Source organism: Vigna umbellata, chromosome 7 (assembly GCF_029865625.1).
Source record: "Vigna umbellata cultivar VRB3 chromosome 7, Vumbellata_1.0, whole genome shotgun sequence".
Lineage (NCBI taxonomy): Eukaryota > Viridiplantae > Streptophyta > Magnoliopsida > Fabales > Fabaceae > Vigna > Vigna umbellata.
In genome coordinates, this window is record NC_142171.1 from 6,637,708 (window position 1) to 6,663,632 (window position 25,925).

At 32.5% G+C, this 25,925-nt stretch overlaps 3 protein-coding genes across 5 annotated transcripts; 1 reads left to right on the forward strand and 2 right to left on the reverse strand.

Annotated features, from left to right (window-relative positions):
- Positions 1–2,529: 2,529 nt before the first annotated feature.
- LOC148195042 (F-actin-capping protein subunit beta-like) lies at positions 2,530–5,401 on the reverse strand. Of its 2 annotated transcripts, none has more exons than XM_088093969.1 (8): positions 5,161–5,383; positions 4,894–4,964; positions 4,087–4,200; positions 3,822–3,904; positions 3,653–3,726; positions 3,386–3,502; positions 3,052–3,147; positions 2,530–2,903 (listed from the first exon to the last, which is right to left on the reverse strand). In XM_088093969.1, the coding sequence occupies exons 1-8, from the start codon at positions 5,287–5,289 to the stop codon at positions 2,820–2,822; spliced, it is 768 nt and encodes a 255-aa protein (XP_087950095.1). In that variant the 5' UTR covers positions 5,290–5,383; the 3' UTR covers positions 2,530–2,819. The 2 variants fall into 2 exon arrangements, 1 of the variants encoding a protein (XP_087950095.1); XR_015780617.1 differs by having other exon boundaries at positions 2,886–2,903; positions 3,324–3,502; positions 5,161–5,401.
- Positions 5,402–7,654: 2,253 nt separating this feature from the next.
- On the reverse strand, positions 7,655–18,852 carry LOC148195043 (uncharacterized). Of its 2 annotated transcripts, XM_088094345.1 has the most exons (15): positions 18,639–18,852; positions 18,321–18,380; positions 18,076–18,168; positions 17,615–17,706; positions 17,249–17,294; positions 16,928–17,038; positions 15,447–15,534; positions 14,287–14,383; positions 11,076–11,136; positions 10,802–10,932; positions 10,448–10,565; positions 8,453–8,576; positions 8,209–8,316; positions 8,043–8,117; positions 7,655–7,873 (listed from the first exon to the last, which is right to left on the reverse strand). In XM_088094345.1, the coding sequence occupies exons 1-15, from the start codon at positions 18,693–18,695 to the stop codon at positions 7,830–7,832; spliced, it is 1,305 nt and encodes a 434-aa protein (XP_087950471.1). In that variant the 5' UTR covers positions 18,696–18,852; the 3' UTR covers positions 7,655–7,829. The 2 variants fall into 2 exon arrangements, with proteins under 2 accessions (XP_087950471.1, XP_087950470.1); XM_088094344.1 differs by lacking the exons at positions 18,076–18,168; positions 18,321–18,380; positions 18,639–18,852 and having other exon boundaries at positions 14,287–14,380; positions 17,615–18,064.
- Positions 18,853–23,212: 4,360 nt separating this feature from the next.
- On the forward strand, positions 23,213–25,633 carry LOC148195044 (ras-related protein Rab7-like). Its single transcript, XM_088094854.1, has 7 exons — positions 23,213–23,369; positions 23,494–23,687; positions 23,762–23,788; positions 24,020–24,119; positions 24,239–24,385; positions 24,602–24,682; positions 24,760–25,633. Exons 2-7 carry the CDS (start codon positions 23,635–23,637, stop codon positions 24,907–24,909), a joined length of 558 nt encoding a protein of 185 aa, XP_087950980.1. The 5' UTR covers positions 23,213–23,369; positions 23,494–23,634; the 3' UTR covers positions 24,910–25,633.
- Positions 25,634–25,925: the final 292 nt, after the last annotated feature.

Below are 25,925 nucleotides of genomic sequence, written 5' to 3' on the forward strand. Positions count from 1 at the left end.
AAAAACTATTGTATTGAAAAAAAAATGGTTTGACTGTATATTTTTTATGCAGTAGATGTTTTAGCAATAATAAGGTAGCTTGCATGAATACATGCATTTATTCAAAAGGAAATGTCAAAGATGAACACCACCAGGTCTCACTAATATAAAATTTTATTATTCAATGTGTGTTATTAATAGGTTATTTTTTTATCCACAAAGCTTTGAATCCTCCATTGATTTTACTTTCTACTTATTTATACCATAAAACCAGCCTGCTAGCTATAAATTAGAGCTGTCAAAATAGATAATTAGGCTTGATCCGATCCAGCCTATCAAGGGTTGGTAACTTAGTGAACCAACCCAATCCGGCTCACTTATCAGCTGAAAAACTTCGAACCCGGTCTGACTAACCACGGTTAACTTACTTAATTATAAGTTTTTTTAAATTATATTTTTTTCTAATTTAAATCTAAATAAATTTCACTCTAACTCTAAAGATAATTCAAAAGAAATAAAAAATATCATACAATTCAAGCGTAATATAAAAACAAACACAAAAGGCGAACAAATAAGTTTTTAATATTGATAATTTTTGTATCACTTGTCTATCCATAATATTAAAGTTTTGAATAGATAAATCTGATATATTTTTTTTCTCTTGAAACATTTTTTTCTCATGTGCAATATAATAAAAAAAATGCCAACTAATAATATTGAAACACAAAATAATAAATAATTAAATTAAATTAAATTAGGTGGGTTGGTGGACCAACTCGACTCACTATAGAATGAGTTGGATTCTAAGTGAGTCAGGTTCTAAGTGAGTCGGGTTGAAAACTAATCCGCAGAAAAGCATTACATTTTTTTCAACCACAACCTAGCTCAAACTCGTGGTGGACCGAATTCCCTCGCAAATTAAACCTATATAGCTTATTTTAATTATATAATTATCATAATTTCTTTTAATTGATGAATCGTGAATTCATATTATTATATTATCATAATATGATTGTTATATATATTTGTTTTTCTATATTATAGTGTATATATATTATATATAAGAATTGTAGCAAAAAGTAGACGGCAATTGTTTTAGTTAAGAACATTCAATCTGTTCCCTTTTATGCTAGTGAGAAGTTATGTTAATAGGTTTAGAAATAATTATTATCGCCTTATTGTAAGGGATAGAAAGATAATAGTCTCTGAAGGAAGAAGAAATAAAATTAAAGTTTCTTCTTTTAAGTGAGCAAAACCCAACTTTCAGAATATAAATATATTTGACTTTTCGTCTTAATATCGAACAGATCAATAAATTAAATATTTTAATATTACTTCTAAAAAAAATATATTAATCTTTGACACATAAATGCTCTCAAGTACACTTTTAAGACCAACTATTAATCGATTCAGTGATATTGAACTTGATCATATTAAGAAATTACTTAAATTTGAGTATCATGGATGAAAAAATGTAATTCTAATGGATATCCCGCTAAAATGTGATGAATAAGGAGGTTTTATAGCATAAATTAGTTTAAAATAGAACTTTAGAAAAAGTTAAAATATATTAACGAACTTTATTAATTTTATAATTAATTGAATGAAAAATATTACTGAAGTATTAGTTAATAAAAATGTTAGGATTTTCAAATGGGCGACCGATGCAACGAAAACAATGTAAAAGCAGTTAAACGGCTTAAATTTAAATAATTTTTTTCATATAAATAGATTTTAGAATATTAGACAAAAACAATGTAATATTCATAATTTTATAATATGTAATTTAAATCTTACTGATAAATATCATAACTAATAACTCATAATATGAGATGTTAAAAAATTAAACATAAAACCTCATAACAAAGAAAAAAAAATAACAACGCGTACTGATTTTGATTAGCAAATAAAGTTAACATAAATAAATACAATCATCAAGAAAAAAAAATACTAATACAGATGCTTTAATACATTCTTTAAGCGCACTTTTATAATTGACAGAAAAATATTAAAAATCAGAATTTTGTGAACTCACTATATTTAATGAATCAATAACGTAATTGTCATTAAATTTAAATTTGGTAGATAGTGGTTTAGAAGACCTTTTTAATGCGCTTCAAACCATCAATAACATACCATTAGACTAAAATATGACCATCATAGTATTAAATTTTTTTGATTAAAAAATATATAACTTTTTCCACTAAGCCAGTAGAACTAATTATGCCCAGATGGGAATCTACCAAACTGATTTTACACTTCTTTACAAGATAACCGAATAGGGAGGTTAGTCCAGTGATTGATTCCTAGTCAATCCAATCGATTTGTTCTAATTCGGATAACATTGAATAAAAATACAAAATAAAAAACACATTTCATCTACTTGAATATAAGCAATTAGTATATCTAAGTATTACAAATCTATTGAATATATATTGGTATCAAAATTGGCCGTGCCCATGATGATTCTGGACGATGTTACCTTACTCGGGCTGGTATTCATTTTCATTCCCACGGTCATATGTTACTTCTGGTTAATAATACCAACAATGATAAAATAATCCATCATATGGGGCATTTCTCGTGAGAACAAGTTTGGGGATTTCACTGTTTCGTTGAACATTCAAGTATCAACAACAAACATGATGCTTATCCACTACAGAAGCAACAATTGGCACTCAAACAACACACACAACTACCTCTATAAAAAGATGGCCATCCGAACCACCAACCGTAGTAAAACTACCTACTGCAAATATTGTGACACAAGTTACCCGCCAATAACCCAAAACATACGAAGGAAACAGTAATTTCTCTCTGTTACACCATGCAACGGCACATCAGCTCTCGGGCATTCTCATCTGGGACACTTCAGAAGGTGGTCTCAGTGTGCAAACCATTTCTCTTGTTTTCCCAAAGTACACCTGTAACGTGTATTATTAACATACAGATACCTGCAATTTACAAATACCCAAATCCTTCCCCTACCAGAGAACAGTAACAGAACAGGAAAAAGAAAATCTCAAATACAAGTATGCAGTTGAGGCTTGAATTCTATAATAAAAAAATTACCTGATCTAGTGAGTTCCTCAGTTTACTCTCCATTTCTTCAATCATCCTTCCCATGTTAGAAAGATGTCCATCGGCAACTGATAGTCTCATATTCATCTAAATATAAGGAGAACTAATTTAGGATTAGAACTAAAGAAAAAAAGATGACTCGAGCTAATGGCAAGAAAGAATATTAGCACTCTTCATTAATCAAACAAAAACCGTGTAATTCAATCAGGGTACATTGTTCATGACGTGGCTTCTCAAGAAAGGAAAAAGGAAAATTAGCATACAGCTGATAATTAAATGATCTAATTGCCAACATGCAACACGAGCTAATTCTGATTGAACATGCCTGACGTCTAATTGATCCAGATAAACTGAAAGTTCCAGATGACTCGTTATCTGTAGTCAGAGTCAGCATAACTGTGCTGGTCAAACGATAATTGTTGTTTTCATCCTCTGGTCCCACCTAAATTAACAAAAAAAGTAGGGCTAAGAATTACTGAAAATATTCTGAAAATTTAGAGCTAAATAGGGATGTTATAGTTCCTCATTGCATTAAAAGTTGTTATACAGCTGTATTTGTCAGTGCTTAGTCTTCGATGGAATGATACTTTACCTCTATAACATGTATAGCATCCCATGCTCCTTCCTCTAAATATCCCCGTCTACCCTGCCCAGTCTTTGAGCCATCTTTAATCATGGAATTGCAAAAAAATCACATCAGAAACAAGGTCACAAGTGTAAGCAGTGTCTTCCATTAGAGTTTACTCAAATAACAGGCCCACCTTTCTTTATTAAAAAGCATGCTACGAAACCTTCATTATCATCTTCCCACATGTAAACTGACGAAATGCCTCCTTCATAATACCTATGACATTATCCATTAATGGTGCATATTGTTTTAAAACAAAATAGCTAAATAATTGTATTCAGATAGACAGCAAGAACACACAAACTTAGGAAATAAGTTACTACGGACAAAAGATTTCTTAAAAAGACATCTAAAAACAGCACATAAGCTCTAAAGATGAGGTAAGTAAAGGACCTCACTGGTCACGATATATTGCAAATATGTCATTTGCTTCAACTTCCAGCTCCCGCAGCCTTAAAGAAGGAAGGGACCCATCTTCTAATGGTGGATGGTATATATTTGACCAAGGTGATCTGTAGAGACATTCAGTCAACAATAAGTTTAAACCGTGCGTAAATAGTAAACACGTTAAAAAGGAAAATTTGGGGGAACAATCAAGAGAAATAAATTACAGATCTGTCTATGGGGTAGGAACTTAACTAGTTAGCAACACACAATTAAACATTTGCACCGGTCTCCATTTGAAGAACGAGTTTTCCATAAAATATTCTGTTGTTTTTCTACTACACAGCCACATTCATCAAAAGGCCAGTAAATGCATTCAATGGTCTTTTCCTTATATTTAAAAAATCACAAAATTAACAATATACCATTCACGAAAGAAAATTAATTTCTTTCATTTCCCCTCTCGTTCTCTGATTCCAGACACCACCAATTTTCTATATCTTTACATCGACATAAATAGAGCTAAATCCCTTTTAAAAGAAAAATGTTTAAACGCTATAGCAAACTAAGTTGAGGCATACTAGATGTAACATTCCCTCAGTACAAGCTCCTAGCTATGAGTCCAACCAAAAGAATGACTAAATAAAGGTCACACCCAATTTAGCTTCAGAGGAAACAAAAGCTACTCGATCAAGTAGACACACACGCACACAAAGAGAGAGAGAGAGAGAGAGAGAGAGAGAGAGATGCCTGAAAACACACACTAAGCATATTGAATCCAGCAGAAATCAGATATAGCGATGTTTATGAAAAAAAATAACCTGTAAGAGTCTGCATCTCTGTTGTATTCACACAAAATGAACTCCTTCCCGCATTCCACATCGCAAAGAACCTGCTTTTGTCATCAACAATTTAATAAAAAAAGAAGTTGGGAAAGCAAATCGCGACACAACATTCATACTCCACCCAAAAAATATCCTTAACCCTATTTAAAGAAAGAGCAAATATCGTAATTGAATTATTTATGGTTCCAGAAATGGCATTTCGTGAATTGCAGAAATTGGGATAAAGATTGAAGAGAGAGAGACCTGGAGAGGCTGATCGACTTGAGCGAGGAGATCGGAGGAGTTGTTAGGCATAAGGCTGAGAAGTGCAGAGAGAGCAGTTTCCGTGTGTTTTGGCGGAATCCTCCGCATCAGTCCCATCGCGGCTTCCATGTCTCTCTCTTCTTTCAAATTCAGACCTTACACAACGCAAACATGCATATCATATCACAGTCCGCGACAATTCGTGTAAAGAGATTTTAAGTTTGTTTTCGCTTTTTTATTTTTATTATTATCCGAATTTTCCTCTATCCCCTTCTCTCTCTACTTGCATCAAAAGAATATAATATAATATAATTTCCTTATAAATATTTACCTGGACCGAAAAATATAGTATTTGTTTAAGAAATCCAATATACTAATACGAGTATCTTGGTTTGAAGGCTATAGAACATACATATTTTATTTTATATAATCGAAATTGAAAGCTAATAAACATATTGATGTAAAGAAATTTGTTAAGATAAGTTATTGACTTTAGGTATTTTAGAAATGACGGTAATATGAAACTTTAGGGTGGAAATGGGTTCCACTGAGGAATCATTATTGAAAGAATGGTATAATGGATTTCCATTTGATAGCAAGCATAGGGCCATGATTAACCCGCCATCAGCGAGAAAGTGGAATGAAAAGGGTTTGCCACATGGTGATTGCCAGATTAGGAGTTAGCTTGAAGGCACCCAACATTGGAGACATGGACAAGCAAACTATTGGGAACTAGCTTTTGTCTGTTTTACCTAAGTCATCCCACCTCCACAACCATTCTAATTATTTTTTCACCTCACAATTATGCCAATTTCTCTATCATATCATTTTCAATTCGCTTCACAAACTATGACAAATGTGTGAAACGCATTAAGGAAAAATGGATTTTCAATTTGATTTTGAAATCATTTTCTATTATTAAGGTGTGTTAAATATTATAATTAATTTGAGGTCATCGCATTATATGGTCTATTTAGTTAACCGTTATTGTTGTTGATTTGTTGTAGTATAAGTTTGTTAGAATTCTTTACTTACATACTTAAATAAGTTTCCTGTAGGTTACATAAACACCAATAACATCTAAACCAACTATATAAAGGATCGACATCACTCTTTACCCAAAACCTTAAGACAATGAGTTAATGGGTCTTTCACCTTTATAAGGTGCTCTACTTTCTCATTTTTATCTAATGTGAGACTTAGACTTACACTTGGATTCAGAACCATCTCTAGTAAAAAACACCATGTATTAGTAAAACTAGATCATATAAACTAGAGGAACTTTTACTTCAACAAATGTAAAAACTCCATTAATATAAGAGTTCATCAAGCATATAAGAGAAAAAGAAACTCTCTTCCTTGCCGGATCTTTCATCCATTTATGTGCTATTAATTGTTCTTTTATTAATGGAACAACTAACGAGTCAATATTGTTAATATACAAAAACTCATTTATATTACAAATCCTATTCAAAGACCTCTTGGTCACTACCTTAATTTTTCAGACACCCAATCAGGTATTTACTCTAAAAGCCCAGATTTTTTTACATAACTAAATTAGATGTAATATGTTGTCACTTAAGTTAGAGAAAACTTTGCTCCTTGACACACATCATTCATCCATTAGAATGACTAGCATGCAAACAAAAATAATATTTAAAAAACTATTTACATGAAATATTTAATTAGAAACCCATTTACATTTTTCTCAGCTTTTCATGTACCAAATTTGATTTTTACTCTTTAATAAAATAAATTCATATATTACTACCACATTTAGTAGAATTGGAAAAACAAAAGGAAGAAATCCGTGCAATTTAGAAACTGAAACATCAATTAAATGAAAATTACTTTAGAACAGATATCATTAAATACAATAAAATTAATTAAAATCTACTCACGTTTTGATTAACCTTGTACATGAGTTCTTTAGTTCACTTATATATGGTCTGACAAATATACTACAGTACACGAGTCTAAGTTCCAACAATACGTATCAATCGTCATTAAGAATAAGATATTTACATATAGAATAAAAAAAATCTTTAAAGTGATTTTTTTTTTTAAAAATGGAAACATATTAAACACTTTTCTTTGACCCATTATAAATTGAGCATAAACGGTTTTATTCCCGTTTTACAAGGTCATTTTAAATTTCAAAAAATGTTTTAGCACTCAATTGGGCAGAATTTTTACTCTACCCTCTAAGAATAAAACAAAACAGTAAATTACTCACTTTGAACGATCCAGATCCGAGCCTGGAAAAACGTAAAATTTACTCACCACGTGCAAATATACCTTGTTCATTTTGCCGTGTTCGATAAAATTGTGCAGAATCAATTCAGCATTCCAAATCATGGTTTTGATGGAAGCACGTTGTTACTTTTGCAGTGGAAAAAATCCCATAGTGCTTGCATGGATAAAAGTAATCCCATAATTGAATATTATAATTACTTTAATAGTGTATAGATACCCTTTTTTGACAATTTACGCATCTAAAAATTATTTTTACCAAAGTATTAAATAACATTATACTAAAATTACACCCTTCAAACTCAGTTATAAGTTTTAACCAAAAAATAATTTTACAAAATTAAAAAGCCATACAAAATTAAGTATGCAAATGCTCACCCAAACACATTATATAACAAAGTTCACCAACGAAATCTTCATGCAACTGTGTTGAGTTTGGCACGGCGTTCTTCATATGATGCTAGATTTAATTAAACAAGAAAGCAGTCAGATCAGAGGAGCCAAGAAGTATATTCGTGAAAAAAATTTGGTATGGAGCTTGGAAGAAAACAAATCATTCATATTCCATTTATAACATGCTAAGTAATTTTTAAATAATTTTAAAAAATATTTCAGGATACAGAACTCACGCTCAGTAGGACGTGACATAAGAGGAACATGGGAAACTTTCTTCTTGGTTGCCTGAAAAGGCAGCAAGCTTTGATCTGGAAAATGAAGGGTTATAAGCAAAATAGATCATGGATTCACGATAAATAAAAGAAATTAAAAAGTAATTTGCTAACGCATTTGCAGCACCATTTGAAAGAGGCACACAGTTAAGAAGAGCTTCGTGAAAGATTGTAGTTTGAAGCTGGTAAATTTGGCATTCATTCACCAAGTGTGACCGCAAAGCATCTCCAGCATCTAGATATGCAATCAATTAAATATATTCAACCAAAGTTTATGGCATTAATATGTTAACTAAGTAGTGTAAAATCTGCGGAAAGGAATCCAACCAACCAATAAGCCACCATATTCAAATCTTACAAATCAGAAATACCTGATGAACATATAAACTTAATGTCATCAAATTCACAGCACTGAAGAACCAACGGAACCTCTGAAGCCATAGTATACTGGGGTTTCCTTAAGATCCTAGTAGTGTCGAGTAGCATATCAATCACCTTCAAGTTTAAGCATGAAAACTTGTTATCTTAAACTGCAAAATAAGAAATCCATATGTAGAGATAAATTTTCCTAGGATTTAATATTGCAATGTAATGCAATGACTCTTTATATATATATATATATATATATATATATATATATATATATATATATTAAAGAGACAAGGTGACACTGAGGAACTGAGGATAACATCGAGTAGGTTAACATAGGTGCTACAATAGTTTTTTTCCAAACTCACATACTTCAATATCAGTACCTTTACTCACTACCTATAAACCCATATCCATCACCCATATCCACCAGCCTCCACACGAGTCAAATTTGCAGAATGTTGATAAGTAACCCCTACAAGAGCGTCTTCATATATCTCAGAAGGCAAAATGCTTGCAATGAATTTTTTTCGTACAGGTAAAGAATTCAAATTCTTGATCATCAGATTTATCACCCGAGTCAGAACTTCTTTTTGGTAAACATAAATCATGTGATTCATCCCCTGCTTCTGGTTCCTTGTTCTTATCTACTTTATCATCACCCTCAAAATTTATCATTGCATTTTCCTCCATGCTGATGGAAGCCAAACCCAGTTTTTTCCTTGAGGTGATCTTTTGAACCTCAAAATATTTCTCGGCTCTTGTAGTCCAGGGCTTTAGCATTTTTTCTCCATCCTCATTTGATCTATTACCATGTACACAGCTTACTTCCATCTTTTCTTCAACATTAATTGAGTTTTCTCCCCCTTTGGATAGTTTCTTGCTTTTCTTGAGATCTTGCCACAGTTCTTCCTTCTCTTCTACATTCCCTGAATTCTCCCCACATTTGGAAAATTTCTTGATTTTTTGTTGCCAGATTATCCACTGGACTGCATTTTCTTCCATGTTGATAAGGGTTGGATGTACTTTTATTGATCCTTTGATTTTTTTGAACTTCCAAAACACTGTCCTTGCAATCTGACCTTGGGGGTCATTCCCTTCCAATGTGGGCTACTCCACCCTTTAAACCCCAGGGCAAAGTGGTTCTTTCTCACCATTATTAAGTCCATTATTGTCAAAGGCATCCTCTGCTCTTTGCTTTTCCTGCTCGGTTGAATTGTCTCCTCCGTCTGGAGGAAGATCTTTGATCTCTTTTATTTCCTGCAAGCCATCTTTCACAATACCCAAACCAGTCTTTACCTTTTTCTTTTCTTTCTTGATATCTTGAAGAAGTTCTTTAATCTCCCTCAAGTCCGGTAGGATCTCTTTGGTAATAGACAAACTTGTTTTCATCTCTGCCATAACTCTTCCTTGCTTGCTGGCCAAACTTTCCAAACTTACCCCTTCTTTTTGAATCTGGTAGGTCGGACTAATTTGATGGGAACCCAAAATAAGAGTAATATTCTTTATTTATTGAATAGACAGAAAAGAACACAAAATAGGAAATCACCCTTTCCTCCAAGGGTTTCTCCTTCACAAAGAGCTAAAGCTCAAACTACAAAATTATCGTCCTCCCCTCCAAGGGAATGATGGGTCTAATTATAATAGACCAACTCCCAACGGACATCACTGCATCCACTTTTCTGTTCCTTCCTTTATTCACCGCTTCCTTTTACTTTTCCTTCTACAATAAACCTTCCGTATCTTATCATTCCTTCTATAATACCTATTCCACTCTTCCTCATTATTTACATGCCTAACACCAACTCTAGTTTTACACAACAGAATTACATGGTTTTGTTTGATTGCCACATTCATCTACAATAATGTTAGAAGAGCCAAGATTCATTATTGTGACAATCAAACAAAATTATCTACACTTTTAAATTCTACAGAATCAATAAAGAAACAACTAAAATTTTAAAATTGATTTATATAAGAGGGTGTCAAGTACACACATTTGGAGATTCAAGACCTTTGCCAACCATGAATAGAACAGCAACCATGCAGCGAACCTGATGCCATAGAAAAGCACTGCCTTTTATTTTAATCACCCAAAGTTGATTACCATTGTACCTGCAGGTAAATGGGGAAAAAAACATTGACTTCAATCAAAAAACCTTGTTAAATTTCCATTAATCTTAGCCTAACAAAATATATTGAATATTAAGATAAGCTAACACCAGTGGTGCACATTTGCAACATCCAATTTATATAATTTTAAGTGTTGTTTCCTACATACTTCTTGCCAGTAAAAATGCACCCGAAGAAACACAAGGATGAGAGTAAGAAAAATGTCTACCAATCTTAACCTCACATCGGTAGGAGAAATCTCAAACAATGTGATGTGCCGCCTGTAGTTGTGCACATTTGCTGCATCCATTTTACAGAAGTTTCTAAAGTCATGCTCTCCAACAAGTTTGTTTCCAGCACTCTCCATAGCCTAATGGGACATGAATAGATGAGAAGTGTTACAGTTCACGTGCTTCTAAAATCTTTGAAATGATTGCAAACAGAAAACAGAAAAAGAAAAACAAAACAAGGTTCAAGAAATTAGAGAATTGAATAGAAAAATTGATTTCCTACCGGGATGTTCAATTTTTCTTTCCAGAAGAAATATTTATACTCCCTGCTTAAGCAACTGAACCTGACAAAGCACACATGGATGGAACAGGAAAACGAAATAGAATAATTCAATATATGAAGCTTCATTAAGCAAAGAGTTAAATTATTTATTGCAAGATCTTCACAAGATGAAGGTTAGTGTCAGTAAATAAAGACAATCCAGCCTGAGTCACAATCCTACCTGTTGGAAGTCCCATATCGACTAGAGATAAGGCCAAATTATAATATATAAGTGAGGTACAAACCTCACCTTACAAGCCGGTTTTGTGGGCTTGAGTTAGGCTTAAAGCCCACTTCTTAACTTGGTGTCAGAGATCCCGATCTTGGAGCTCCGTTCCGCTGCACAGTTGCGCTGCCGCAGCTGTCTGACCACCGCCGCTGCCGCCGTCGCCAATTGGGGTCGTTGATAGGGCAGAAAGATGCGCCCAACACTGCGACCACAACACCGGAAGACACTCCGTGAGAGAAGCCGTCACGCGCCGCCACCGTCGCTAGTTCGTGTAGCCCACGCGCCCACCTCTGACAAGACCCACTTGCTGCCGCTGCAATAGATAGGGTCGTCGGAGCCTCCTGAGTCTGTTCCTAGGGTCGGTGACGACCCAGCCTATATTTGAGTAGATCTGAGTTTTAAGTTTTGCTCCTTTTCTCAGTGTGACCCAAACGCCGCCGTCGTCTCGGAAAAGGTCACTGGAGACTCCTGGTTGCGTTCTACGGGATGTCTGAAGTAAAAATTATACCTTTGGATCCTAATGACCTACCAAATATAGGGGCTACCTGTCGGTTGGATGGTCAGAATTTCTTACAATGGAGCCAATTTATTCGAAGGGCTCTCAAGGGTCATTCAAGACTTGATCACATAGATGGAGGAGGGCCAGGACCAGACGACGCTCATTTTTCAATTTGGGACAATGAAGATTCATTAATTATGACTTGGATGTGGCAATCCATGATTCCTAAGATAAGTAGAAATTATATGTTTCATTCTTCTGCAAAAGAAATATGGGATGATTTATAGAGTACTTTTTCATTAAAGGATCTCGAGCACTTGAAAGCAATGGTTGAATCAATGAGTAAGCCCTCTGGATCATGTACTCTGTCCATAAAAGGTAAGATTTGTCTCAATACTATTGGTCAAAGGAAATATGTACTTGATCTCCTCAAAGAAACAGGAAAGTTGGGATGTAGAACCTCAACAGTTCCTATAGAACATAATCACAGAATTGGAAGTGAAGAAAGTGCTCATGTAGAGAAGACCCAATATCAAAGATTGGTAGGAAAATTGATTTATCTATCACACACAAGACTAGACATTGCTTATGCAGTTAGTGTAGTGAGCCAATTTATGCATGATCCAAGAGAGAGACACATACAAGCAGTTGACAAAATTCTCCAATACTTGAAGTCAAGTCCAGGAAAGGGGCTATTATTCAAAAGGGAAGACACATTGACTATGAAGATATATACTGATGCTGACTATGCAGGTTCTATTACTGACAGAAAATCTACTTCTGGGTATTGTGTGTTTCTTGGAGATAGTCTGGTAACATGGAGAAGCAAAAAGCAAGATAGAGTATCCCATTCTAGTGCAGAAGCTGAATTTCGAGGTCTTGCTCAAGGAATGTATGAAGGACTCTAGATGAAAATCATTTTGGATGATCTTAAAGTCAAAGTGGAGAACCCGGTGCAACTACACTATGACAATAAGTTTGCTATGAGCATAGCCCATAATCCAGTCAACATGACAGAACCAAACACATTAAGATTGACAGACATTTCATCAAAGATAATCTTGACATAGGCTTTGTGATTACAACTCATGTTCCTACAAAACTTCAAATAGCAGATATTTTTACAAAAGGGTTTCCTCCGAGTAGATTTCAAAATCTTGTAGGCAAGTTGGGAATGATTGATATTCACTTACCAACTTGAGGGGGAGTGTTGTAATTAGAGAAGATATCTTTAGAATCTTCCTAATTAGAGAAAATAGATATATAATCTTCTATTTTATTTTGTTTACCTAGTTTCCCTATTTCCCTTTTTAGGAGAATTAGATTATTACAAATAGAGGATATGAGAATGTATTTTTCATGATTGAGAATAATAAAATCAGTCATATTTTCAATATGGTATCAGAGCCAGGTTGGAGCCTATCCTAGCGAGATCTATGTGGGTATTATGTTCCACCCGTTGTCGGGCCACTATCGATCACCCATTAATTCTACTCTCACGCTCGAGATGTCTATACCTCGGCGTAAAGGGGTGTGTTGGAAGTCCCACATCGACTAGATATAAGGTCAAATTATAATATATAAGTGAGGTGCAAACCTCACCTCCCCATCTGTATCAACTTACGGTGTAAAGTGAAATGAAAAATTCTCTATTTCTGATCTAATTAAAATAGATAATCCACTTGCCCATGAAAGAAAAACTCTAAAATGAGCCGAGTTCCAAGTGCATTTGTCTGGCAGTCCCGAACAAGATTATGGGCTTTTGAAAATAATTTATTATCAAAATACAATATTAACCACCACAATATTAAAAAGCGCAACCCTCCTCCCTCCAAAATGGAAATTCTAACTCACTAATGTTATAGTTACAGATCACTAAAATGAACTTCAGTTGTCACTAGGCTGATTTGCAACATCAACTGGAATAACGTAAGAAAAATTGTTCATGTTTGATTCAGCCCATCCAAATATATAATAAAACTACCCAGACAAGTGCCCATCTCTGCTTTAATTTTTCCCCACCTACTTTTATCTTTTAGATTTATTATTATATTTGCATTGAAATTGTTTCCCTTTATCTTTGCCCACTGTGCTTATGCAAGGGATCGGTAATCTAATTCTGGTAAAACCTTTTGTTAAAGCATAAGCATGTGGATGTTAACTTTAGCATCCATTCCGATACCTGATGGGTTACTTGGGTAATGATACTCAAACCTATTACCTTCATTTTAGTTCAACAAAGTGTTATTTCATAACTTAAAACATAGCAACAAAACACTAATCTGAATTTAAATTCCACATAATAAATTGATCAAAAAACATAAATATATCCATTGCTTTTAAGTTTTAAGAAACAAAAAAAAAATTCAAAACAAGCAAAACATAATTATAAAATAAATAACTAATAACTATTGAAGCCAAAATTTTAAAGAATAGATACAAACCTTGCATGGAAATCAACAGGAGCAGGACACCAGCCCAAAATTCGAATGTCATTTGGAAGGACTCGATTTAGCACCCTAACATAATCTATTTCCCCTTCTACATAAAAAAGGTGTCAGTGGTCAGTACTAAACATGATAGCTGTCACTAACATTACCATATAATAAAACTTAATAAACCTCTACGTGACATTTTCAATTCATAATAGTAAGATAGATGACCATCAATCATAGATCCCCACATCCTGTTCTACTTAAAGTCGGGTTCTAAAACTTTAAAACTAATACTACAAGAAATAAGGATTAAAATATCATGAAAAACTCAACTTTCCTTACATCACTGAATTAACCTTCTCCAGCTGGGGAAGAAAAAAGATGATTATTATTACGTAAGCTCAACTAGGAGGATTGTGCCAGAATTATAATTTCAAAGAGAAGGACATTCCTACTGATGGTGTGGAATTCAGAATAAGTAATTGGTGTTGGTGTTATTTATAAATTTAATCTTTCATAGGAGAGAAAAGAGAATGCAGGAAATAAAATCCAGTCACCAATACAGCAACACAAACTACCCTTGACCGTACACATATTTATAGTGTTTGGTCACTTGAATTTTAGTTGTAAATTTATTACATAAAATTTTGTAGCAAAATTAAGAAAGTAATTATTAATGGCAATATCAGATTCAACATTACAAATCTAATTTCACAAGCATTAACTCGCTTCATTGATTAAATGTGACTCTGATATAAACTGAAAATTCTTAGTGTTAGCTCTAAACAAAGAGATAAAAGGCTCCTTACACAAAGTTAAAGGACTGGAAATAGAACATTTGAAGCAACAAAAAAAAAAGACAATACAGCGGTGCGGTCTACCCTCAAAACCTATACAATTTTTCCATAACCTTTTCTCTGGGCTCCTCTTCCCTCATGTGACGCCCTTCACATCGCCCCCCATCCCGCCTCTTCCACCCCTACCCAAATCTCACTGGGTTCACCCTCCTTTCTTCTCTTATATCACCCAAGTGTCAATGCTCTACCAGATTCACTTTATGATGCAAAAGCGAACAAAATAAGAAAATCAAACGAGATTAAGTCAACTAAAAAATTATGAAAATCAGAAGCAACAAAGAATTTTTGTTTTTAAAAAGTTATTCTACTAACCATGTTTCTCATCCAAAACAACTTCTCCAGAATTTCCATTATTTATTGCAGATAACTTGAGGTTTGATCTTAGGAAAAGAGCTATCACCTGCTTCAAGATGTTGCTATCATCAGAACCAATTAAACAATGAACTGGCAGATTATACGAAGTTCCAGTTATCAACAGTAAAATAGTGGAATATAACAATTAGAAATTTGGCACTAGCTTTTAACCTACACACGTCAGTGACCTCGTACAATAAATACAACTACAAAAGTGTTAAGGTCATGTACACCATTAAGCTTGGTTAAAGGCTAAATATTAAGAGATATTGTTTGCCATGAGATCCCTCTTACAAATTCCTCAAATGTCCTTCTTGCTCTCCCTCTCCCTTTCCTCCAACTTCCTCAAACAACAAAACAACCTTGTAATTGATTTACTATGAACAGATTATAAACAATAATATATTAAGGATTGTGGAACACTTACATTGTCGTTTTCAGGTTTTATTGTTTTAGTTAGATGAACACAATTTCCTAGAGACAGGAAGAATACATATTCTCCAAACCATAACCTAATAGGAGGCCCCAAATTAAGAGGTCCTAAATAACTTCCTCTAATTTAGGCTTAGTTGGACCTAACTAAACTCTACATGCAGCTAGTAAGGAGAGGACTACCCAATATTTATAAGGACTATGATGGTTTTATCTCTATTTGAAGTGGGAACTCTACAATGGGCATAAATATTTCTTTTTCATTTCAACCCCACAATAGCACAGCCACACTAACTAGTAGATAAATCCAAATTCAGTCAATGAAGCTGCTACATACTTTCAGTGATACAGTATTACTATTCGTCTTACTAAGAAATTCTGTCCAGCTTCAAGACTTTAAACCTTTCAAGGAAGTGTAGATTTCCAAAGGGTTATTTAAAGATAACTTCTCATGGTTTGGGGACTTGATGGGAAATTGGATAAATAACCTACATATATACACCCCAGAAGAAAGGCTCCAAACTATTTTTACCATTTAAAGAATACAAGTGAATTGAGTCTAGCAACAATAACAGAAACTCCAAGTCAGTTACTTCTCTTAATCCAGGTTTCAAGAAAAATAAAGGTCCCAAGAAATTATGGAACCTTGCATGTGATAGAGTGGAAGGGAATAAAGTCAATTGAGAATCAGCAAAGTATAAATCCCCATACATAGGTCTTACCCAAAGATAAAGAGTCTCGATAATAATTATAATGTTTTTACTAGTTTAGAAGTTTCCTCTCTATCTCTGTTGAGGCACTCAACAAAAGTATCTTATCTTTTCTAGCATTGCATTTTCCATATAGGCCTTTACTCTTAAGAAGCACAAAGATTGTTATTGGGGGATGTCCTAATACAGAAATGGAAAAGATCAACTTGTTGTATTATCTTTTCCTAATCAAGTTATGTATCATAATAGACAACACTTCCTTTCTATTCTTTTTTACTCTTCCACGCCTGTACTTACTTGTCCAACAGAGGAAACCCCTTTATCTGTTCTACCACATCTTGAATACTGTGACTCCTTCTTATTGCCAATTAATAGCCTTGTTTTCTCAAAAGCTTTAAAAAGTTCAGACTGCAAGAAAAATGACAAATGATAAATAAACAGAGGTATTCACATACAGCATATGCAATGGTTTTACCAAATTATCCCCACAGTTGACAACAAGAATACTTCTTCCGGAACAAATAATAATGTGATTACATTGAAAATTCTGCTTCGTGGTATGCATGATCAATTTATGCAGATTGAAATTTATTGGCTTGGGTTTCTGAAAAAACAAACCTCAACAGTTGGTTGCATTTGTGCCTCTGACGCAAAACCATAAAACCTGAAATCCACAGGTTGTTAGAAGACCTTGATATTAATTATAATGTTGAATTTAATTCAATATACACCAGAAGTTTAAAGAACCGAAAAAGCAAAATAATAAGGAATAAAAAAAAATTCAATATAGATCAGCATCTCAGCAGAAATTGATAAGATGGAAAACAACAGCAAATCCTTTCCTAGCTCCAACTGGGTGCGGTGGGGGATATAGGCTGAGGTGAAAAAGGTTTGACTCTCAACCTCTGGACAGCTAAGACGGTAGCTATGAGGCAAATTGTTAAGACAGAAAACATAGGCAAATATTACAGTGATAGCATATACCTTTTTCCAAAGTACATGACTTTTAAAGCTACGTGTCTCTTGCTGTGATGGCTCATAAACCCTGTGTCATAACCTGTTTCATGATGTAAAAGCTGATTTAAATTTGTAGATCTTTTTTACAAAATTAATAGTAGCTACACCAAAGAAAGGAAACACGTATACACAGGTAAGAAACAATTTAAAAGTAAAACACCATTGGAACTGAAAAACAGAAACAAGATATACACGTAAAAAACCACTGAGATCAAGAAGTTAAGACAACCATCAAACACAGTACAGAGATTCTACTGAAGATCAGAAAGTGGAACTTATAACTTAAATTTTAATATAATTTTGACAAAAAAACATAAGGGGGCAAAGACAGAAATTTATCGTGACATTATTTATTAAAAAAAAATCTCTTAGGACCCATGTCACAGGTGCCACAGCTACTCCCCTAAAGAAAGTGTCCAGAACGGAACCTGACTCTTTTTCTCTATCTTCTTTTCGAATTTCCTGTTGCCTTCTTTTGATTCCCTGTCTTTCCCGTCAGGGCCATGTAATTTTTCCTCCATCTGCATCACAGATTCAAACAAATTTCATTGAAGACAGCAGCTTCCCCCCGTATATCTTTCCTTTTCATGGTTAATTTTTCCAGAATAACTGTGCTCCAGTATTGTCAAAATATAAAATACAAACAAAAATATGAAATAGTCTACCAGCTAACCTCATGACTGTGGCAATCAGCAAGTTGAGCCAACAGCTTTGCATTCTCAGTTTCTAGCTCCTGATAGTATGAAACACAAATCAGTAGGAAAAAACATGTCAAAGTTGCAATGCAAGACAAAACCACCTAAACCTAACAAAACACTGTGACTGGTTTTCCTATTCAAGATTATCTGAGCTTCCAGAAACAGACAAACAACAACAAAAGCAATTTAGGATATATTGATGCAAACGCAGACCGAATAGCAGAAAATAAAAATAACTCTACAGGCTAAGAAAGAAAAACATCGACAATTGGCTGAAATTGAATGGAAAATACCTTGACCCTGGCTTGCAAGCTGACTATGAGTTCTGCATCGCTCGGTTGAGTCGCCATGGTCAAGACACGAACAAACACTGTATTGCAGTTCGGTGCAGTTTCTCAAACCTCAAATCGGTGCTACATATTAACTTATTAATTACAGAGCTTATTGTGGATTAATGATCCGATTAATGGAATCCTTTCTAGGAAAATAACCTACTGTACCATTCGATTCAAGATAATTAGGTTTTATTTAGTTTTGAGTTATTTCACTGCAAAAAGAAAAAAACTAACCTTAGATATGACAAAAATCATTATAAAAATTAGATATCCATTTATATAACTAAAAATTATTAAATATTAAAATAATCATTATTGAAAATTAAAATTATAATTAATTTATAAATTAGTCTCTAAAACAAGTTACCGATAATTATTAATATAGTTCATTGGATTTAGAAGAAAAAATGAAACTCACCGATACCTTTAATCAGGAATTGAAACGTTTTTTTTTCTAATTTGTATTACAAAAATGAATTTTTAGATTAGGTTAAACAATAATGTACAGGGTGTTGCTCCCTCCACCACCACACCTCTCTCCCTCCACCTTCCATTTATTATTTTGTCCTTAAGTAAAATTTTATTTTTAGGATTATTTTTTAATTTATCCATTTACAACCTATTCCACTAATAACCTTTCTAGTACATGAGTAAAATATTTTTCTTTCATTTTAACATTATATTTCTTCCTTTTTTTTTTTACAAGTTGCAAAGGTTGGTGGTGGTGAAAAGAATGATCAAACAGTCTCTCTCGTGGTGCAGTGCGCTGGTAGTGTAGTGTAGTGTGTGGAGTGGTGCAGTGTGTTGCTTCCTCAAGCTGCGTATTCAAATAAACCTTCAAATAAAACCCTAAAAAAAAAACGTAATCTTTAAGACATCCTTCAACGGATGTCAAAATCCTTCAACGGATGTCAAACGACGTTAAGGTAAAACGGATGTCGACATCCGTTTTACCTTAAACGGATGTTGACATCCGTTTTTCCTTCAACGAATGTTGACATCCGTTGAAGGATGTCACCTCCGTTTAAAAGTTACGTTTTTTATTTTAGGGTTTCTTTTATTAGTTTATTCTTAAATGTTTTGATTTATTATTTTTTAATATATTTTTAATGTATTTTAATAATGTAAAGAAAATGAAGAAGAAAGAAACGGAGGAGGAGAAGTGAAACAGAGAAGACAAATTGGATTGCAGAGTAAAACGAAAGACAAATTATTAAACGAAAATGAGAGATGGAAAGATTGGGTGCAGGAGTAAAGTAGGAGAGCTAGATTTGAAATAAATTAAAATAGTAAAAGTAAAAAATTTTAATCTGAGGATATAATTGGAATTAAAATAAATTGGAAAGGTGGAGGGAGAAAGATGTGGTGGTGGAGGGAGCAACACCCTCTATCAAACAAAAGAATATGAATGGTACACCTTTTTTTACCAAACTATTTTGTTACCATTATAACTGATCAAAAAATTCCGTCACATTCTAATAATGTTAACTAAATAAATATTCATCCTGAGTCTTTAAATGTTACACATAAAAAATGACAAAATATTAACTTTGCTTAAAAAATTAACCGAATAAAATTATAATCTCAACACCGTAAGTTCTATGATATTCTCTTATCATCAAACAATGTGGTAGATCACCGTAATTTTAAGAAAAAGTGAAAGAAAAACAAATAATATTAGAGAGACAATAAAATAATCAAACTTTATTTTTAAGACATTTATTCTTTGAGTCTTACACCATCGATTTGCCTACATACCTAGTTTATATTATACATATTATTTGAAAATTGTTATTGAAATGTTTTTATATTAATTATAATATAATTTATGTTTTAATTTCTGTATTTGTATTGTAATACTTTAATTTGTATGGTGAATTCTTTTAAAAGTAGTTGAAAAATATCAATTATTCTTTATATTACACTAATTGATAAAATAATATCGATATAAGATTTTCAATGAAATGTTTTACCATGTTCCAAAACCTTTTAAATAAATATTCAATCTTGTTTAAAGTTCTGCATATTATTTTCATAGAAATGCCATTAACTAGACAAGGATTGCATAACCTCGTATAGTTAAAACTTACCACTAAAAACGACTTTATGTTTTGAAATTCTAATTATTTCCTAATTATTTTGTCTTTTAAGCACGTTTTTTTTTTCATTTTATGAGTTTATCTCATTCAGATTTTAATGTAAATTTATTATATTCTAATGTGAAAATGTCTAATTGAATATTTAATTTTTATATTTTAAATTTATTTTACATAAATCAGGACTTTTAATGTGAGAGAGTTTGATTGAATACCTGATCGCCATCTTAATTTTATTAATACAATATATAATGTGTCATTAATATGATTTCACATATCCTTAGTAATATATGACAAAAATCATAATATAAGAAAGATACATATTTTATATTAAGATGATTTTGTGACTTTTGTTTAAACTTAAATTTAAATCTATTAAGATAAGAATAATATTTTGAGACGTGATAAAAGTTTATTAACTGATTGGTTTTTCTTTATTCTTATAATGGACGTATTGGATATGAGCACTGAATGTTCTTTAGACTGTATTAAACTTAAAATTCGCTTTTCTAATATAATATTAAATTTATCACTTTTTTATTATGGCAAAATTAGTTAGATATGTGTAATTCATTATTGGGTTTATAAAGTGTATTAAAAAACACACATCATTTAACTATATAACAATTTTTTTAATTAATTTTTTATTGCTTGATTTAATCATTTATATGATGTTGCTTTTAATAAAACTACAGTTAATAAATCTTTAACTCAACATTAACTAAACCTTTTAAAATGAGTTTTAATTTGCAAACCATCCACTTATCATAAGTTTGAGTTGAGTTGGTTGAAAAATAATTAATTTTTTATGTGGGTTAAGGTAGTTTGACTTACTTAACTTAAAGATTAAATGAAGATTAAATGAGTTTAAGTCAGATTGAATGTAGAGATTTATCAATAACTTATCAACAACAATACTTTGTTTTATTAGTATTTTTATTTATTATTTTTTATTAAAATTATTTATTACTTCTAATCATATAAGTTTACAATTTGATTATTTCAAGTACTCAAATATTATTCAATAATATTTGAATAGTTTTTTATGTTTAAACTTTTTTGTTTATCAATTTATATATATTGATATTTTAATTTATCTTTATATTATTTAAAAAATTAGGTGAAAACTTTAATTTTAATGTAACGAAATATATAAAATAAATTGAAAAAACAAAATATTCGGTCAATCCATTAATTCACACCGTTTTACCAATCAACTAACAAGTGGATCCAGCTCAATTACAAAATTTTTGATTTACCAAAAATAAACAGGTTAAGTTAAATATTTTGTGGTGAGCCAATCCTAATGAATTACATCGACTCACTCTTACATCTTTAACATTTACCATATATATCTCAAAATCAAATCACTTAATATACTATAATGAGTGAGATGTTATTACTTAACAATATTATTCCAAAAACATACTAAACAAAAACATAATATTATGAGAAATTATTTCACTTAAATATTTTATCAACAAATTGTCCACAAGCTACGAATTTAAATAAAACATAACTTATTTTTCAGTTTATCTTAGTCAAACTTATAATGAGTTATTTGAGTGATATATTGATCATAAAAAAGAGAGAACTATTTTTATTAAGACGAATATATATATATATATATATATATATATATATATATATATATATATATATATTATATATATATTAAATATAATTGTTCTATGAGGGTCAATATGTACTTATGATATATTTATTTTCGTAATCCTTAGTTTCAAAACCAAGATAATACCATTTTTGATACTCGTCCTCCTCAAGTTAAGATACTAAGAGTGTTTGTAAAACATTTCAAAGTTAAATTAGCAAAACGTATCGCAGGACACTGTAAATAGAATAATAATCAATGAACCATGTGTATATTGTGAAATGTGACTTACGTTAATAAGGCTTACGTGGATCGACATTGGTTGATTAAGTCTTATATATGCTAATCCTTGATTAATTTTATTTAAGCTGTCTTAGCATAATAATGTGTTTTGTGTGCTTGCCCACGACGATGTTGTTTTATACTCACCTCATCATGAAGGTCCAGTACTATATAACAATAAAAAAATATATATTTTTTACTTTAAAGAAAATATTAATGTTTATAAATTTTTAAATTTATAAATAACTTTTAAGTGGCTTTTAATAATATTTACACCGATTTATCAATTCAATGAGAAGTCGATTTTGTAATTTTAATAATTGAAATACTGGATTTGTTAATTATTTTTTGATTGAATAGTCCATTTCAATTCTGACGTAAATAATTAGGATGGAATCTTCTAGGTGTATCGTATTTTGATGATACCTTTTCTTCTCTCTCCCAAACAACTCAGGGCGATATTATTGGATCTGATAGATCACCCACAATGTGCCATCATTCATGCACGCTTCGTAACTTTATCTCGCAACACCTCTCTTATAATTATACTTGAATTATTTTTCACTTAATTACCTTTTTAATCTATTTAATTTAATTTAGGACACCCCATATATTAACTTTCCATAAGAAAAATTCCATAATTAACTTGTCGTAGTTAAATTTTAAACATCCACATAAAGAGAGATATACCAATATCCTGTAAGGAAGAAACTTTATTTCGGTTATTTTTTTAGTCCATGAAATTTATTCATTGAAGGAAAATTAATTTTCCCTTTTTTCCCTTTTTCCTTTTTTTTTTTTGTTTTTGGCGAAATCTGTCTAGTACAAGAACAGTGCAGAAAGCGATCGAAAATGGCGTTTGTTTTCCCCTTTTGTGCTCGTAGTTGACCTCTAAATCAAATCCCTCGATAAAGAAGCGAAGGAAGGAACAATCGAGTGCGTTGCGCCCCCACCGTAAGCAGCTATGTCGTTGCGCAGGCGAACCTTGCTCAAGGTCATTGTTCTCGGCGATAGCGGGTACGTTCTTGGTGTTTTTCCCGCAACACCGCTTTTGAAAACGCTTTATCTGATTCGTTTTTTGCCATTGCCAGAGTGGGAAAGACCTCGTTGATGAATCAGTATCCTCACGCGCCGCGTGTCGCAGTTTTTTCACCGCTTTTCGGATTCACTTTGGTTTACAATGATTTATTATAATTGTAATTGTAATCATAGCCAGTGCATCTGTAAAGTTTATCAGATTTGTGTTTTTGGTTATTTTGATGATATTTTTTATAGTTATTGACAATTCTTTACGTCCCTTAATTTTTTTTTTTGGAATTTAGCTGTGTGGACCTTAACTAACTGTCTAGATACGTGCACAAGAAGTTTAGTCAGCAATACAAAGCTACCATTGGTGCTGATTTTGTCACTAAAGAGCTTCAGATTGACGACAGACTTGTCACTCTACAAGTGGGTTTCGTTTCCTATTCCAACGGTATTTCAGTGTTCTTTTGAATTTTTCTGTTTTAGGCTTGTAGTGAAGATTGTGTTGTGTTCCAATGTGTTTATTTTCTGTGTCTGATTGATAGATATGGGATACTGCTGGGCAAGAGAGATTCCAAAGTCTCGGGGTTGCATTTTATAGAGGCGCGGATTGCTGTGTTCTTGCGTATGATGTTAATGTGATGAAATCTTTCGATACCCTTGACAACTGGCATGAGGAGTTTCTCAAACAGGTAATTATTGTCCTTTTCAAAATGCTTTATCTCTTGCTGCTTCGACTATTGTCTAGGGTGTGGTGTTTTTTCACATGGACAAATGCATCTATTAGCTAGTGTGTCCTCACAACATTCACAGATTGTCTAACCCTAATTTATAACCTACCAATGTTGGAATTTGCTGGATAAGCTTTCTGTTCAGATTTATGTTCTCGTTGTATCTTTGTGATGCAGGCAAACCCACCCGATCCAAGGTCATTTCCATTTATTTTGCTTGGAAACAAGATTGATATTGATGGCGGGAATAGTCGAGTGGTAGGCAAATATTATTACACTTTGACATTTTCTCACTTTATCTCTGAGTGTAAAATGTTTATTTATCTCACATGCAGGTTTCTGAGAAGAAAGCAAAGGATTGGTGTGCTTCAAAAGGGAATATTCCCTACTTTGAAACATCCGCAAAAGAAGATTTCAATGTTGATGCTGCATTCCTGTGTATTGCCAAGGCTGCTCTTGCCAATGAGCACGAACAAGACATGTAAGTTTCACTCTCGATTGTCATGCAGATACACATGAATATAGGTTGTACTACTATATAACTGTACCGGACATGTACCAACTATTGTCAATGATGTTAGTACCACTTGCAGTTTAAGATTTAATATACAATTACTATGCATTAAGGCATATCTACAGACTATCACTGTTGGAATGTCAATGAAGTGATAGAAATAGAAAATGGTTCACTGGTATGCGTTTCATGTCTCATATTTCTGTTTTTGGCCTAAGTTCTTTATTTAATGTGAATTTTATTACTGTTTCTTATAAAGAAATTCCCAAATCTGCTCCCTTCTTCCAAACATTAGTGGCTTGTATTTGTACAAGTCAATCCTAATTGCTCATGGGCAATCACAAGACTACATCTTAGATTTGCTTTTGGCATTGATGCAGGCAATATCTAAACTCATCCATTTTCTTTAAAAGGTTGTGTTCATTAAAGGCAATAAATGATCTCATGAGAAATTGATTAGCCACATTAAAACCTAGAGCATCGGAAAGAATATCTCCATCTAAGGCTTTCTCTTTTAGAATTTCAGTTTTTCACAACAACTTCCATGTTGATGACATGTTTTGAGTTGCTATTATTGTGCATAGCTTCTGCAATGTCCAAACTCCTCCATTGTTGGCATATGCAATGGAAGCCGTTTCTCTTGATAATCTTTTTTATTCTTAGTTCTCTTTGATATTCTCTTCTAGTTGCAGATTCTTTGTTAAGGAATTGGCTAAAGACAATGACATTTCTTCTTGTGTGTATCATACTAATTGAAAGTAGATTATGTCATTTTCTTTTTTTTAATTGAAAATTTTATATTGAAGTAGTAGTATTGAAACTAGTAGAAATAATGGATAGAAAAATTCAATGCTTTTGACCTTTACCCATTTTCTTTTGCACTCTTAATTTGTGAACCAATAACTGCATCTTATTCATGCAACTATATAGTTGCATCTTAAACTATCAACTTGTATTGCCTTTGTATTGGGAAACGAAACTAGGAGA

Excerpts from the sequence above, each read along its gene's own strand:
- LOC148195043 (XM_088094345.1), bottom strand. The coding sequence starts at position 18,695 with ATGGCGACTCAACCGAGCGATGCAGAACTCATAGTCAGCTTGCAAGCC. Across the intron at positions 8,577-10,447 it reads AAGGTCTTGAATCTCCAAAT|GTGATTGATATGCTACTCGA; the intron begins GTGTGTACTTGA and ends TTAAACTTGAAG. Across the intron at positions 7,874-8,042 it reads TATGTCACGTCCTACTGAGC|CATCATATGAAGAACGCCGT; the intron begins GTGAGTTCTGTA and ends AATTAAATCTAG.
- LOC148195044 (XM_088094854.1), top strand. The coding sequence starts at position 23,635 with ATGTCGTTGCGCAGGCGAACCTTGCTCAAGGTCATTGTTCTCGGCGAT. Across the intron at positions 23,688-23,761 it reads ATTGTTCTCGGCGATAGCGG|AGTGGGAAAGACCTCGTTGA; the intron begins GTACGTTCTTGG and ends TGCCATTGCCAG. Across the intron at positions 24,386-24,601 it reads ATGAGGAGTTTCTCAAACAG|GCAAACCCACCCGATCCAAG; the intron begins GTAATTATTGTC and ends TTTGTGATGCAG.
- LOC148195042 (XM_088093969.1), bottom strand. The coding sequence starts at position 5,289 with ATGGAAGCCGCGATGGGACTGATGCGGAGGATTCCGCCAAAACACACG. Across the intron at positions 4,201-4,893 it reads AGAGATGCAGACTCTTACAG|ATCACCTTGGTCAAATATAT; the intron begins GTTATTTTTTTT and ends ATGTCTCTACAG. Across the intron at positions 3,148-3,385 it reads CTGGATCAATTAGACGTCAG|ATGAATATGAGACTATCAGT; the intron begins GCATGTTCAATC and ends CCTTATATTTAG.